At 63.7% G+C, this 15,624-nt stretch overlaps 1 protein-coding gene across 5 annotated transcripts in view; it reads left to right on the forward strand.

The window, feature by feature from the left end:
- The window catches only part of INPP5A (inositol polyphosphate-5-phosphatase A), a 173,316-nt gene that overhangs the window by 154,036 nt on the left and 3,656 nt on the right, over nt 1-15,624 (forward strand). For 2 of the 5 annotated variants that reach the window (XM_027063454.2, XM_027063455.2), the window contains exons 12-13: nt 4,115-4,188; nt 14,268-14,379. In XM_027063454.2, coding sequence (XP_026919255.1) covers nt 4,115-4,188; nt 14,268-14,379 — 186 coding nt within the window. Of the gene's footprint in view, nt 1-4,114; nt 4,189-4,348; nt 4,435-8,026; nt 8,143-8,236; nt 8,370-14,267; nt 14,380-14,677; nt 15,355-15,624 lie in introns of those variants that run through there. The other 3 variants (XR_008292275.1, XR_008292274.1, XM_027063456.2) reach the window with 3 other exon arrangements.

Consider the following 15,624-nt stretch of genomic DNA (forward strand, 5'->3'; position numbering starts at 1 on the left):
GAGTATCTGTCTGGCAGAGACCCCGACGCGCAGCAGAGGCTTCGTAAGTACGTGTTGACCTGGCGTGAGAGCATGCTCGCGCTCCGGGACGTCTCCACGTGGACAGGCAGGCAGGTTAGCAGGCAGATGGGTGCGTTTCGGGCGGTGCTCCCCAAGGAGTCCCTTTCAGCACAGGGGCCAGCGTGCGGGCGCCTCGCCCACGGAGACCCTGGAGGTGAGGGCTCCTCCCAGACGGGCTCTGTCACTTCGTTGGCAGCTGGAAGATTCACGCTCTTTCCAAACCAGATGCTTCCCAGTTTCAATTTTACTTCACACCCTTAGCCAGAGAAGCGTGGCTGTCCAAGTGGCTCCCTCCCCAGATGCTGCCACCCGCCTGTCAGCACGCAGAGCCATGACCACACCTCATGCCAGGGTTTTCCAGGGTCTCATCGCCTGCTGCAAGTTGTGCTTATTGGAGCATGTGTACGTGCGTGTGTGTGCCCGTGTGTGTGCAGGTTCCTGCAGACCCCTCACAGGGCATCTGCGGACGCCGCCCACGTGGACGCCCTCTGGGCAGGTCTGGCCCGAGGGGGTGCAGGGCCCAGCAAGGCTTCCAGGGGCCCTTTCTGAGGCGGCACAACACGGAGGATGTTCAGTAGGCGACAGGTGAAGGCCGCTCGTTCACACGCACGTGCTCACGTGCACCCAGGCACCCACACGCGGTGTGCCGTCGCGCTCCCCTTCAGCCCCTCAGTGTCCCCGGGGCTGGCCATGGGGCCCCGGGAGCCCCCCGCTGTCGCAGCAGAGTGAGGGTGGTCAGCGTCCCCACGGCCACTCTGGTCCACCGTCTCCTGACACAGCCAGACAAAACCAGAACAGAACGAGCACCTGTGTGCGTGCGCGTGAACGAAACCCTTGCTGGCAAGGGACGGCGGCTCTGCGCAGCCAGGGGTCTCGTGGCCGGTGAGCAGCCGTCTCTCTGTTAGGGACGCGGTTTTGTGGGTGGCAACGGGGGGCATCTCGCGGTGAAGGGGAGAGAAGACCCCTCTCATGGAAGAAATCTGGGCACAGGTATAGTTTCTCGTTTCCCGAGGCAACTTTCGAAACCGTTTTTGGACTTTTGTGAAATAGATTCCTGGGGCTACTAACTGGGCGCCGTTTGGAGCCGGGCTGTGTTCTGGGTCCAGAACCGACAGATGCCCCCATGGGGCTCGCGGGCTGTTGGGGACAGAGGCGGACCCGTGCGAGAGAGTCCAGACGTGGCGCCACACGGGGAGCACGGGAGACATCGCCACTGTCACCTGGAGGGAGGGAGCACCGGACGTGACCGAGGCTCTGGAAGACGCTGTGGCCGCCGTGAGCACTGGGCCATCGGGCGCGGTCACTGCCCGCGTCCTAGCGGTGGGGTTGGGCCCGGGAGACACCGGGCCATCCCTGAGTGCCCTCCAAAGCGTGAGCAACGTCTTGCAGCTCACGACCGAACGTTCTGAGTATTTGTGTCTGAGCGCCTGGCCCCTCGCCTCCGATTCTTCGACACGCACGGCTGTCTGATGGAGGGCGGGCGCCACGTTTACTGCCCCCCCCAGGTGAAGGTCCACGGAAGGCGAGCTTGCGGTCCAGAGACACAAGCCGGGTGGGGGGGCGGGTGCACTTCTGAGAACACCAGACGTTTAAATAACTGATAGAAATCACAAAATAAGAGTATTTAATAGGATTGAAAACTTGAAGGAATCAGAAGCAAATAAACACACTCTGAAAGAAGCTGGCAGATTAAAAACCACACAGAACTCGTGGCAGTGTTACCACTGAAGTCCCCGCCGGCGAATTCGTGGCGACACAGCCCGAGGGCGCAAGGAGGTACGGCGCCTGCAACCGGGGCAGCACAAGTTGGGGTGGGGGCAGAACGCGGCGTGAGGCCGTGGGAGGCCACGTTTGGCGAGCGGAGGTTGGAACCGCGGGAGGTGAGTCCTCAGGAGAAGGATGTGTCCACGAGAAACAGCGGGACACCAGACGGGAAGAGACAAGATGCGGCGCTACTGAGGAGCACAGCGGGTCACCCTCGCTGGCGCCGGGCAGCGGCACCCTGACCCCAGAGGAGCAGCGAGGGCCCGTGGCCGGAGAAGCCCAGGGACTCGCGCCGGGCGGAGTCGGGAACCCACGGCGGGAGGAAGGCGCGGGAACGCCAGTGTCCCCCGACGCGAGCTGTTCTTTGTGGACACGTGCGTGCACAGGGTTCGCGGGACACGGCCGTCCAGGGCGTGGCCACCGGGGGACAGGGAGGGTCTCGCGGCATCTCTGACTGCCATGCTGCGTTTCTCTAAGAGTCAGCTGGGTTGGGGGGACTAGCAGGTTGGCTGGCTCTGCGGCTGAAAAGAGTCACCGTGTGGAAAGGAACGTGCCGTCGACATCTCCTTGAACCGCCCGTCAGCCGTGGCCAAACTTCTCCAGACGCATGGGTCCTTTCCGGAACCCCGGCTCGTGGCCTCGGGTAGGCTGGCTCCTCTCCCTTGCACACGGGACCTGCATGAAGCCAGCAGCCACCCTGAGCACCCCCGTGCCCCCCGCACGCGGGGCCTGCCTCTGACCCGGGAAGGCCAAGAATTCAAGCGCCAGGGTGACCTACGGGAGCCACACTATAGTTGTGTGAGTGTGCGTGTGTAAATACGAGTGTGTCTACCAGCACAGACATACGTGTGAACGTGTGTGTAAGTGCAGGCCTTGTCCAGGCCCCAGGGAGTGTCTCTCTCTCCCTGAAGACTTCCTCTATCCCCGGCTCCACTGAGGACCCGACTCCGGAACTTCCCGGAAACGGCTTGGCCTGGAGCCCACTCTGGAAGAAGAGCTAGAGTTTCCCCTTGATGTGGGGGCAGCAAGGCCATGTGGTGCCCTGGAAGCCAAGCCCCCGTGCCCTCCCACAAGCTTCCCCTCCCCACATGGTCCTCCGCCCGCCTCCCTGTGCCTCCCCTCCCCCCCGGGGGGGCCCTCAGCCCCATGCCCGTTGGGGCCTCGCTGAGCAGGGTCGTGCTCGGCGGATGTGGGCTCATGAGTGGCTCCCGGGGGATCCGGGCCCCCGACCCCCGGCATCCGAGCCTCCTCAGGCGGGGTCTGAGGCTGGTGTCTGTGAGCGTGCAGGCTTCAGCAGGAACGTGTGTGAGGTGCGGTCAAGCGTGTGTGCAAGGGGACTGGTTACCCTCCCACCCCACAGCCCCACGACAGCTCCGTCCGGGTGTCACCCTCTGGCCCACACGAGGAGAGCACCGGGCGCAGGTGCTCAGGCGGGGGCCGGGCTGCGTGGGGACGCGACTTACGTGCACGTCCGGAAGCTGTGGGCAGCGCAGCCTTGGCACAGCCAGCGTGGCTGGGCCACCGGTGGCACCCCTGCCTCCCCGAGGGAGGGCGGGCTTTGGTTCCGAGGAGTCTGTGGGGCAGGACTCTGTCCTCCGCAAGCAGGAACTGTGCTCCCCGCCCACGTGTGCTCTTAGGGTCCCCCCGGTATGCCGACTTGGCCGTTCTTTTTTAACAAACATTTTTTTTAACGTTTATTTATTTTGAGAGAGACAGAGTGAGCAGGGGAGGGGCAGAGAGAGGGGGAGAGAGAGAGAGAGACAGAGAGAGAGAGACAGAGAGAGAGAGAGAGAGAGAGAGAGAGAGAGAGAATTCCAAGCAGGCTCCGCACTTCCACACAGAACCCGACACGGAGCTCAGTCGTGGGAATCGTGAGATCGTGACCTGAGCCGGAATCGAGTCGGACGCTTAACTGGCTGAGCCACCCTGGTGCCCTGTGGCCATTTTTAATCACACTCCGGTGCGAGGTCCACGTGGCTTGCTCCGTGACTCAGCTCGGGCAAAACAAAGAACTGTGTCCGCCCTGCGGGCCGCCGCCGTGGCCTGTGGCTGTGCTGTCTGCTGCCCCTCGTGGTTTTGAGAAGGGCCTCCTGGGCACCCGTGGCCTCTCCAGGGACACCAATGGGCGGCTGTCGGCAGGGCTTCCCCGCACAGGTCCGGTCGGTCCGCCAGGCGTGTTTCCCGCGGGTTCCGTGGCTCCCTGCAGCGGACTGACCCCCACCCCCACCCCCACCCCCTGCCGGTGCGGCACAGCAAAGTGACCTTATGTTTTTCTGTTTCTTTTCTTTAGCTCTTAGAATTTGACAAAGAGCTGTCTGTTTTTAAGGACAGACTGTATGAACTGGACATCTCGTTCCCTCCCAGGTAAGGAGCACCCGCTTGCCGGACGAGCAGGTAACCCTCCTCCCTGCCCTTCCACAGCCCGAAGCCAGCAGCCAGCTGAGGACAAGAAGAGCTTGTTAGCTTCTGCTAGCTTCCCTTAACAAAAAGATGTTTTTAAGCACGCAAAATACTGCCTTCTCAGACTGGCACACTGGGGGCCCCCAGCAGCTGCTCTGGGTTCTGGGTCTTTCTGGGAGCATCAGGGTTTTCCACAACGTCGTGTGTTGGGTGAGTTTTTGGCTGTTTTTCTCTTTCTCGGGCGGAGAAGCTTTCGCTGGGTTTTACTCCGATGTTTACGGAATCTCGCGGTCTACAGCGACGACACCCCATCCCCTCGTGAGGGGCACGGCCCACACAGGCACCCGGCCTCTCAGAGGGCGTGGGGCAAAGAGAGGCCAGCAGAGGGTGGGCCAGGCATCCTGGGGGGAGGGCACCCTCAAGACATGGAGACCCTGTCCCCAGACTCCTCTCCTCCCTCTCTCTGCTTTTAGATCCCGGGCACATTCCAGAAACTTTCTAACGTAGGGGGGTGGGGGGTACGGGGGGAGTATCACCAGACCTAACAGCTCTGCTCCTAGAACGAGCTCGAAAACCAGACAGCCCTTCGTGCGTCTGCGAGGGGCCTCCCTTCCCCGTGCCACAGTTCAGTCACACGTGTGGAGGCCGGAAGGGGGCCCCACAGACCACGGGACGAGTGACTTCCTGCGGCTCGAGGGCACGGGCAGGTGTTCCTCTGACCTCGGGGCCCAGGCTCCGGCCGAGACGGCCACGGCGGGAGTTCCAGGGGACCAGAGAGGCAGGGACTGGGTCCTGGTCGGTGCCCCGGCAGTTCCCAGGTGGGTGCTGACCAAGCACATCTCCTCACGGCCCCGACCCCTCACGGGTATAGTGACGTGCGGTCAGATGTCCTTCCAGATGCACCTGAGACCTGACAAGATTCTTAGGGTTTGTCACGCTGCCTCGTCCCGAGTGTGGTAGGCCAGGCCCCCCGAGTGCCCCCTGTTTGAACAACCTCCGGGGTCTCTCTCCAGGCTTTGTTGAGCTGGCGAGGAGGGAGGAGGCCTGGGGGCACCTGGGGTAGAGGCCATGGCCTTGTGGACACGGCCACCTAGAGCTGGCGTCTGCTTCTCGAGTTTCTCCTGAGTGCAGAGCTCACAGGGCCTCGTGGCCAGTGCCCTGGTGGGGAGCAGCAGAGATGCCCGCCTGGCCACCCCCCAGACACGGCGAGACTTTGGAAGGACATCAGCCCTCACGTGGCCACATAGGACAGTGGGGTCCTGGGCTGGTGGCTCCTGGCAGGGCGGGCACAGGCCTCCCCCGGAAGGCGGCCGCCGCCCGGCAGCCTGATCGTCTGGGGCCTCTGTCGCCCCTGGACAGGAGAAGGGGGTGATCTCGTGCCACGTGGGAGGAACTTCAGAGAGCCGCCCGTGGGTGCTGGTCGTTGTTCACCAGGGCCTGGGGAGGGGCGGCTGTGCACACGGGACGGGTTCACCCTGCCCTCGGCAAGGTCCATGACGTGTGGGAGGAGGACGGCCCGGAGGCGTCCCTGCCCCAGCCTGGCACCTGTGAACGTGCCTGAGAAGGCACTCACTGCAGGTGGTGTCCTGGGCCATCCAGGGCGGCCTGCGGGGCCCCCTGAGCCCTTAGGGGCAGAGAGCTCGCTCTGGCTAGAGACAGGAACTGTGACAAAGGAGGGGACACCTGATGTCCTACCAGTGCTGGCTTCACAGGCACAGGGGCTGCTTGGCTGGTCGATTAAGTTATTAAGTGATCGATTACAGGTCGATTTCCTTTAATTAGGAAGTAACACAGTGGTGTCCCAAGATGGGCGTGTGGGACAAGAGAGGTGAAAGGGTTTTCCTAAAGAAATCGGCAGCTCTGGAACGTCAGAGCCCAGCTCCGGGACTGAAACCCTTGTGATCTGAGTGCAGTCCCCGCACCTGCTCTGGCACAGACCGACCCAGTGCTCTTAAGGCCGGTCCCCATGCTGCCCAGGGCACCCTCCCCCCGCTGCCCCATCATCCACCCCTCCCCCGATCCCGGGGTCATCCCCCTCCCCCCTGCCTGGGTCACGTGCCACGTTGCCCCCCTCCCCCACTGCCCAAGACACACGGCCCCTCCTCCTTTAGCTCCTCTGTATTTTTGAAACCATGTGCGTGACCAGGGTTCCCCGTGTGGGGTTTGGAGCTGCTGTACCATGTGGGGAGGGCATGAGCCCCCGTAAAGTCTGGGGAGAGAACGGGCAGTGGTCGGGGACGGTGGCTGTAAGGTTTGATGTCTGCCAGGTGAATTCTGTCTCTCCTGTACGATAAGTGGTCTCAGGCATGCTGCGTGTGCGTGCGTGCCCGCGTGCGGGTGGGTGTGTGCACACGGTGGGGTGTGAGCTCACGCGCAGCCGTGTATGGGCGATTGCCCGCGTGGGCTGCAGCGGGCACAGACATGCACACGTGGGGGTGTGAACAGAAGGTTTTGTGCGTGCAGGTGGGCGTTACTTAGGTAAGAGCGCACGTGTGTGCACGTGTGTAGGTATGGGAGTGTGTGTGCAGAATGTAGGTTACTGTGCATGCGCGTAGCATCCACAATGCGTGGATGTGTGTGCACGTGTGTGCATGGGGGGTAGTGTATGTACACGGAGTGTGGATCTGGGGTTCGTACACACGCGTGCTCGTATGTGTGCACGTATGGGTTTAGGGATGTGTGTCTGGGTGTGTGCGTGTGTCTTGTATAGGTGGGTGTTGGGTGTGAGCTGGGTGTGCACATGTGCACGGGTGCGTGTACCCAGGGGCCTGTATGTGGCGTGTGCACGTCCGAGGGGACGGGTGTGCATGAGGCAGGTGTGTGTTCTTGTACATCGTGTGCGCATGAGTGGACATGGGCGTGTGTTCACGTGCAAGATGCATATGCACAGAGTGTGCATTGCCCGGGCGGGGAGCGTGGGGGTGGGAGCGTGGGGGGCTGTCTCCTGGGTGCGGGTGTGCGTGTCTGGACTGTGAACAGCCACCAGCATGGAGCAGTCTCGCGGCTGGAAGCGGTTGGGGGCTTCTGACCCGGAGTGGTTTCCTCGCACACGGTCCTTTGTCCCCTCTTGGAGCAGAAGGTGAGAAGGCCCCAGAGTGCGGCCTGCAGGAAGGAGCTCAGTGACACGGCTGTCCTGTCCCCGCCTGGGGAGAGGCAGCGCTGCTGGCTGAGTCCTGAACGCAGAAGCACCTGTTCCGGGGCCAGAGCCTTCTGGAAGATTGGCAGGCCTGAAGCGTCCCGCCCTCTCGTCCAGCTCCTTCTTGTCCCACACTCCCGGCACCGCCCGACCAGGGACACGACATCACCCTGTGGGGAAGGAGGCAGGAACTCCGTCCCCAGCACGGGGTCTGAGGCTGGACCACAGGGCCCCCGTCTCAGTGGGGGCTGTCGTTCTCCAGTGCCGGGGTGCCTGGGGGTGGGGGGTGAGCTCGAGGCACCCCCCCCAGCTGCCACTCCCCACCCACAGGGCGGCTGTCCTGCTGGGAGGGGGCTCTGGTGGAGGCCAGTCCCCTGGGGAAGCGCGGCACACGGGTTCTGGACCGAAGGATGCCCAGCTCGGGTTCCCCACGCTCATTCCCTCCGACAGAGGTTTCTGTTTGCAGATGTTGGCCGGGTCCCGTGAAGATGTTCCCAGAAGGGAAAGGGTCCCCACCTTCTGCCTTTGTCCTCGCGGCCTGGGCAGGGCAGGCTTGTACACGAGACCCCTCACTGACCGCAAAGTGCCACACCAGTTCCTTTCCACAGCCCAGAGGGTTTTACCCGACACACGTATAGTTTGTGAACATCACTTTTCACTTCCCAGGCTGCTCCGGGTCGGCCGGGAGGTCCAGACAAAGCACTGCCTATATCTCCGAGGCCGTGTGTTCTCATCCCCCCACCCGGCTCTCGGGTATTCGCCAGGACTCGCTATTGCTCTCGGTACTTTCTGGAAGGCTGTGAAGACTGGGCCCGGGCAGCCGGGGCTGTCAGGTCGTTGGTCTCAGGGAGGCCCGTGTGTGCTTCGGTCCGTCAGAACCAGGGAACCATGGCGGCATCTGAGGGCATGTGCCTGTGCCAGTGCCAGAGCGCAAACCCTGAACATCCGTTCCCGTGGCCTCTGGCTGGTTTCCAGAATGTATCTGTACTCTCTGCCCTTTATCCAAGTGGTGAGTGCCCGGCACGCGGGTCACGCGGTTTCTGGCCCTCCCGCAGTGCCGTGCCGAGCAGGACGTGCTCCGGGGGTGGCTCCCCAGGGCCCCGGGTGGCGGGCGGGTGGCGGAGCGCCAGCTTGGCCGTGCACCCGCGAGCCCCGCAGGCATCTCATCGGCAGCTGGGCCTCGCGACGAGAGAGAGAGAGGGGTTCTTCACGAAGATGCTTGTTAGCGTTCTCCACGGACTAACACAACTTCAGTCCTAACGGATTGGAACTTAATGCCGTCGCTTTGCTGGAAAAGGTGCTGATATTCAGAGGTTTACAGACTCTCCAGTCCTTCTCCACCGAAGGCACAGCACCTTCCCTGGGGCCACCTTCCCTGGGGCCACCACAGCAGTGACCGGCCGTGGGCGGTGGTCGAGAGGCAGTGTGCCGCTCACCCCGGGGTGGGGGGGGGGAGCAGGCAGAGGGACCGCGGGGGGCCCTCCAGCCCCACCCCGGGCTGTGCGATGGCGCCCGCCACCCCCACCAGGCCCGGGGCAGCGCCCAGCCCGACGAAGTCCCATCCTGCCGGACGGTGCATCCGCGGGTCTGTAAACATCCCTCCGACAGTAGAGTGGAGCTGAAACCACATCCGTGAGCCGCCGGCTCTTTGCCGTGGGAGGGGGCCGCCCACGTGCACGACTGGGGACGTCACAGGTTGGTCCTTCGGAGCCCCTGGGGTGCCACACTGTGCAGACGTCCCAGATGTTGGCAGCTGTGAGGCGGCGTGTCCCTTGCCACGTGGCCTCAGGGCCACGGAGCAGAGCACTGTGTACCGTGGCGCACTGCCAGGCACGTGGGGCCGATACCAGTTTTCCAAACTCCTGGGTTCTGCTTGAAAGCTTGAATTTTCTCACTGGCAAAAATTCTCTCGGATGTTTTCCTGGAGAGGCAAAATGGCTCGTTTCGTGGCCTCTTGAGAAAACTCCTGTCTGATGCCCATGTCTGAGTGACAACAGTCTTTCTGCCTTTCTAGCAAAAAAAAAAAAAAAAAAAAAAAAAAGCCGTTCCATGACAATGATCTGAAACAGCCACGTGGCAGAAACCTGTCTGTCCCATCTCGTCCCGCCGCGTCTCGAAACATCCCGCCTCGCGGTCTGGAGAGCCGGTACAGTAACCATGCGTGGTTCTCGGCGTGGGGCTGCTGCACAGAAGCCACACTGAGGAACGCCACCCGCCCGTCAGCGCAACGTCAGCACCATGAGAAGGCCGGATGGCATCTTAGGGCGATCGTGAAGGTGGTTTTACCTTACAGACGCTCCCCGAAGGGTCTCGGGGACCCCCGGGGCCCACACGCCACCCCCTAAGGACAAGCCAGAAACCAGGAGTAGCCCAAGTGCCCACCGGTGGCGGGACGGATGCTTGCTACTGAAGCAAAGGACAGCGACTGGCTCCAGACCGCTCTCTGCACACAAATCTCCAATCGTGGCGCGCGTGAGGCCGGACGCCAGGCGTGGTGCAGGACCCGGAGACGTGACTAGTTGGCGTTGCTGGGGTCACGACCCGTGACTTTGCAGGCAGTGGCCGGAGGGCCGGCAGGGCTCCCCCCAGATGAGGGGTCGTGCGGGGGGACGCGTGGGGACGTGTGGGCCCTTCCCAGCGCGGGTGACACTTTAACATAAAGCTGATTGAGAGAACAGGAAAACGTGACCTGGGTCTGCCCCTGAGACGTTTGCAAAGTGATTCACTTTTTCGGAGGAAGCAGTGGGAAGAAACACGACCATACCTTCCTGGAGGCCAACTCCCCACGGCCGGAAGGAGAGGTTTTTCCCGAAGGAATTAATTATAGGATAAGATCAAATTGTAGCTTAAAAAAAAAAAAAAGAAAAAAGAAACGTATGTAACAGAGCTAAACTCACCGCTTCAGGCCAGCGGAGGGGTTGTCTATCTTAACGGATGCATTTAATTTTAAATTAAGGATAAAGATGCTCTTTTCAGAATTCTTCCCGGGCCAGATTTAAAGTTTGACCACCTGTAGATTCTCATCCATAACGATCTGTGTGACGTGGTGCAGTTAGGAGGAGGAGGTGCCATCTGCCAGGCCTGGCGGCTGGGAAGGAGCCAGGACGTCCGTCTGTCCAGCGGGTCTCTGGGCCCAGGTTGGATGTGGTCCATGGAGATGCGCGGGGTGGGCACCAGCAGGCACCGTGGCCTCCAGACCCGAGTCAGGCCTGTACCTTGACCATCAGGCTTCTGGACGTGTGCCTGCCCTGAGCCAGTGGCTCCCGGCCTCACGGGGCCCCCCCACCCTTGGACCACAGAGGGGCCTCGGGCCCCAGCCCCTCAGGGAATTACCGCTTCCCTCGATTAAGGACTCAAAGCAGCAAATGCAGTTAAAACCTACACGAAGGAGAGAGGACCAGCCACTCCTGTGTCCTACTTGTCACAACGTCCTCGTGAAGAACCCAGACGCCAGCTGCCCCCCAGCCTCCTCGGCAGGACAAGCGTGGACGAGTGTGCTCCTGGCTGGGCCGGGGCCACGGACGAGCGACATCGCCTGGCACATGTCAGCCCGCCTGGGTGCCAGGGGGGCTCGCCGAGGCCGGGTGGCGGGCTCTGTCCGGGAACATGCTGCCACTGAGCTGGGGGTTGGGGTCGACACGGATCTGCCCCGAGTTTCCAGAGGACAACATGCCGAGTTGCTGGACTAGAGCAAGCCCGCTGGCCAGGGCAAAGGTCCGGGGTGGGGACAGCCGTGAGGGCAGCCGGTGGCTGTGGTGGCCCGGCTTAAATGCTGAGACAAAGTCCGGACGGAAGCTGGATGAATTTCACACGCTCAGACATGACCCTGGATGCTCAGCTACACTTGATGCCACCGACGCTACAGGAAACCCCTTCACAGACCCCTGACGGTCTTCGAGTCTCATCTAGGGCTGCGTACAGCGCCCACACACGTGGACACACCCCAGGGCCCAAGCCCAGTGTTTGCACCGCAGGCCCGGGTTTGTGCCAGGACACAAATCTGTCAGCGGGGCGCCTGTGCACGGTAGGACCTGACGGGTGGTCACGACTCACACGGCGGTGCTGGGATGAGCCCCAGAGAAGAGCCAGAAAGGCCCAGAGCTGCGGCGAAGCTCGCGCCTCGGCCCTAAAACGCATGCGCCCAAAGGGGAGCCCCAGGCCCGACCCCACCGTGCTCAGGCAGGACCCGGCCACCACAGTCCAATGTGACTATAGGGGAGTCCAAAGGAGAAAGAGGCTGGTCCCAAGAGGTTGTCCTGGTCTTGGGGGCACTGCCCTCCTCCCCACAGCCCCGGGGCCGTACCCTGTGGCCCCTGGCCCCTGAGAGGGGGCCCAGCCACTCCTGGGACCAGGGGCAGCAAGCCGGAACAGTGCCGGTGCTGGTCCAGACGGGCCGGAGAGGTGGGTGGGGCGGGGCCCGGGCGGGGTCGGGTCCTTCTTCCGCTGCCTGACGCGCTGCCCAGACGGTGGACGGAGCGCAGGGCTCCTGGCCCGATGCCGCCTGTCCACGGCCTGAGCACCTCCAGAGCCGACAGTGACTAATTCGGTGCCGGCCGTGTGCACACACTTATCTGAAAGCAAACCGTGGCAGGGTGGGGACCAGGACCGGCGCCCTGCCCTCGCCCCCACGGAGAGGCAGAGCCGCGTATCTGTTGGCGGCGTGTGGTAGAGCTAACAATCGTCCACCTGTCCTCGAGGACTCGGCCTCCCTCCCTCCCTGCCCCTCGAGCTCCTTCCCTCAGGATGTGGGTAGCGGCCCCTTTGCCACGGCTGGGCGGGCGGGTGGAGCCGCCGCGGGCCCCGAGCCGGACAACACGGCCGGGAGGGCACAAAGCCCGGCTGTGTCCGCCGGCCGAATCCGCGGGGCCAGCCGCGGGTGGGGACGCCAGGCTCAGGAGGAAACGGGAGGTACACCGCAGCCAGACTGGCACGTTCTGGTACGTTCCACACACCGTGGGGGTGGAGGGGCAGGGGTGCGCCCTCAGGGAGGCTGCGGGGACAGAAGCCCCTCCTGGGACCCCTGCCTGCCAAGTCAGCCCCGCCGTGTGAGCAATCGCAGACCCCCCAGCGCATCACCGGAAGAAAAGGTGCAGACGCGCGCCCGTCACAGCCAGTGCAGCGCATCAGCCCCAAGCGGATAAGGGCGTCCCCCAAACATTTGGTTTCAAAAATACCAGCTGTTACTGAAACTCCTGGAAAAGAGAAGGAAAGAAACAAAGCTACAGTCAAAGAAAAAGAAGTGGGCAGGAACCGTGCCAACACCCAGCTGTCGGGCGGAACGCTGGTGGCAGAGCCCGCCCAGGAGGGCTGCCGGGGGCGGCCGGTGGCTCGGACGGCCCGGCCCCTGCCCAGGGGCGCCACCGCCCCAGCCACTGGCTCTTCATTTGGGCGTGTTCCCGGACAGAGCCCGCCACCCGGCCTCGGTGAGCCCCCCCACCCAGGCACCCAGGCGGGCTGGCGTGTGCCAGGCGATGTCGCTCATCCGTGGCCCCGGCCCAGCCAGGAGCACACTCGTCCACACTTGTCCTGCCGAGGAGGCTGGGGGGCAGCTGGCATCTGGGTTCTTTACGAGGACGTTGTGACAAGTAGGACACAGGAGTGGCTGGTCCTCTCTCCTTCGTGTAGGTTTTAACTGCATTTGCTGCTTTGAGTCCTTAATCGAGGGAAGCGGTAATTCCCTGAGGGGCTGGGGGCCTGAGGCCCCTCCCTCTGTGGTCCAAGGGTGGGGGGCCCCGTGCGGCCGGGAGCCACTGGCTCAGGGCAGGCACACGTCCAGAAGCCTGATGGTCAAGGTACAGGCCTGACTCGGGTCTGGAGGCCACGGAGCAGAGGGAGAGGGGCCAGGGTCCTCCAAAGACCAGGGGCCACCTTGGGAGCAGCCCAGAAGGCCACCCGCGTCCCGCTCTCGGAGCTCAAAGCAACAGGAGAAGCAGCCGCGGGTGGTTTGGGATTCACCTGAACAACTGTTCCACGAGGGAGGGTCTGAGACCCTCCTGAAGGCGTGCGGACAGCCCACGCCGAGGACACCCACGCAGCACAGCCAGTCTGTCCACCGATGATTCAGTCCTTCCCGGACAGGACGCCCGCTGGGGGTGGGCTGGCCACTGTAGGGGCACCGAGACGGCTGCACGGGGCCCGCGGGCAGGACTGCCCCGGAGGGTTCTGGATGCAGGAGGCAGCAGAAGGACGTGAGGGGCCGCAGCCGGGCGTCCCCAGGATGACTGCGCGTGTCAGCTGGCGGCACCCCGCTGTTTGCCGCCCGCGGGCGTGTCGCCTGCCTGCGGGTGGGTCAGCGGTGGCGGCTCCGTCCCTGGGGGCTGAGCCAGGTCAGTGGGTGGGAAGGGGAGAACCGGGCATAGACTTGTGCACGACCACGGCGGTGACCCTGTGGCCCGGGCACCGGGCACCCTTGGAGACGCGGTGCCGTGCTGGAGCAGGTGTGGGGGCAGCGTGTGTGCCGCGTCAGGCCCCGGCTTCCCGAGGCATGACGGGTGTCTGGCGGGGGTCCCACTGCGGCGAGGAGACGGCTGCTGGCCTCTGGGGCGCAGGTGGGGAAGGGGGCACGTCTCCCGGTGGGACGTGGGGCGGGGGCGTGGTTTTCCCTGTGTAGGTCTTCCGTGTACCCTAGGCCACGTACGGAGCCAAAACCACAGGTGAACAGGGGATTTCATTTCTGTAAAGGAAAGGCTTGTCCCAAGATCCCATTACAGCCAAGATTCCAGTGAGGACTGAAATTGCAAGTTTGGCCTTGTGTTCTGGAAACTTCTGACCGTGCATTCCTTCCCTGCATAGCGCTGGCCATCCCACGTGCACGGGCAGCCCACAGGGCCCTCCCCAGGGGACGCGGAGGACGGTGGGAGGAGGGGCCGGAGCCGGCGGCTGACCGGGTGCCTTTGTGTCCCCCCAGCTACCCATACAGCGAGGACTCCGGCCAGGGCAGACAGTACATGAACACGCGGTGCCCCGCGTGGTGCGACCGCGTCCTCATGTCTCCGTCCGCCAGGGAGCTGATTCTGAAGGTGAGTGCCAGAGCTGCCCCGGGACCAGCCACGCAGGGGAGACCCGGGACGAGTCCTGGCGTCAGACCCAGCGCTCAGGCCTCAGGGGCCTCTGCGACATCCCGTACCTTTCTGAACCCGAGACGGGCACACGTGGTCGTCAGCGCTTTAAAAAATCATCACGGTCGATTGTATCCCGGGGAACTAAATGTGCTCTGGTCCACGAGAGAGCGCGTAGGCTGGAAAGTGTGGTGGAGACGTCTGCCGTTATTTTCCTGAGTTGTGAATCACGAGCCTGATTCACATCTGGGCTCGATAGGGTGAAGACGGACGGGCGACATTCAGGAGGTAGCACACCGCACTGGGTGTTGGGACGTTTGGGCTTCCTGTGGCCTCCTGACTTTCCAGAATCTTCCGTGTCCACATTCCCATTCAAAAAGAGTGTTTTCAGAAGGATCCAGGCCTACACTGGTTTTGTCCACCCGGTAGTGAAGAAGCATCACCCTGGGGTGAGGTGGGCGTGCCATGGTCCAGTGCCCAGTGTTCAGAGCAGACGGGGGCACATCTTAGGTGGGGGCCGTCCCCGGGACCGCTCGGCTGGGCCCTGGGTCCTCCCCCGGGGACGCGGAGCGCGCTGGGCCAACAGGGGTCACGGCCAGGAGGGCAGAGCCCCCCACGTGCCGCCCCACCACACACCTCCCCAGTGCCCCCTACCCCGTGGGCCCCCGCTGCCCTTTTCCTCGAGGGCCCAGCTCTCCACGTTCTTCCCCGAGCCCAGAGCGGCCTGGGCCCGTGGAGAGGAAGCCGGCTGGGGGACTGGGCTGGAGGCAGGGGCTTCGATGGGTCCGCGGCAAGCCTGCCGTGGCGGGGCCTCGGCAGTCCCACCCCGGGCGGTGCGCAAGGCCCGCACCCGCCTATGGCCCCCTGGCCCCCGGGGCCCCTCCCCCACTGGCTTTCCTGGCTGACGCTGCAGGGGACGTGGGCCACAAGCGCACAGACCCGGGGGCCTGCCCGGCGCCTGGCATGGACGCAGCGGTGCCCGCCCTCTGGCGCTCGGGAGACGGCCGTGTGTGGTCGCGCGGAGGCCCACGGCATCGCATACCTGCCGGCCCTGAGCGCGTGGGGTGAGCTGGGCACGGGGCCGCAGCCGGCATGGGGCCCCCGGGGCCTCGGGGACAGACAAGGGACAAGCCGTCTACCAGGGAAAACAGCCACGACCAAGGAAACCGCGTTTGCATTGAACTCTCGGGAGCCAGCTGCCGAGCG

Source organism: Acinonyx jubatus, chromosome D2 (assembly GCF_027475565.1).
Source record: "Acinonyx jubatus isolate Ajub_Pintada_27869175 chromosome D2, VMU_Ajub_asm_v1.0, whole genome shotgun sequence".
Classification (NCBI taxonomy): domain Eukaryota; kingdom Metazoa; phylum Chordata; class Mammalia; order Carnivora; family Felidae; genus Acinonyx; species Acinonyx jubatus.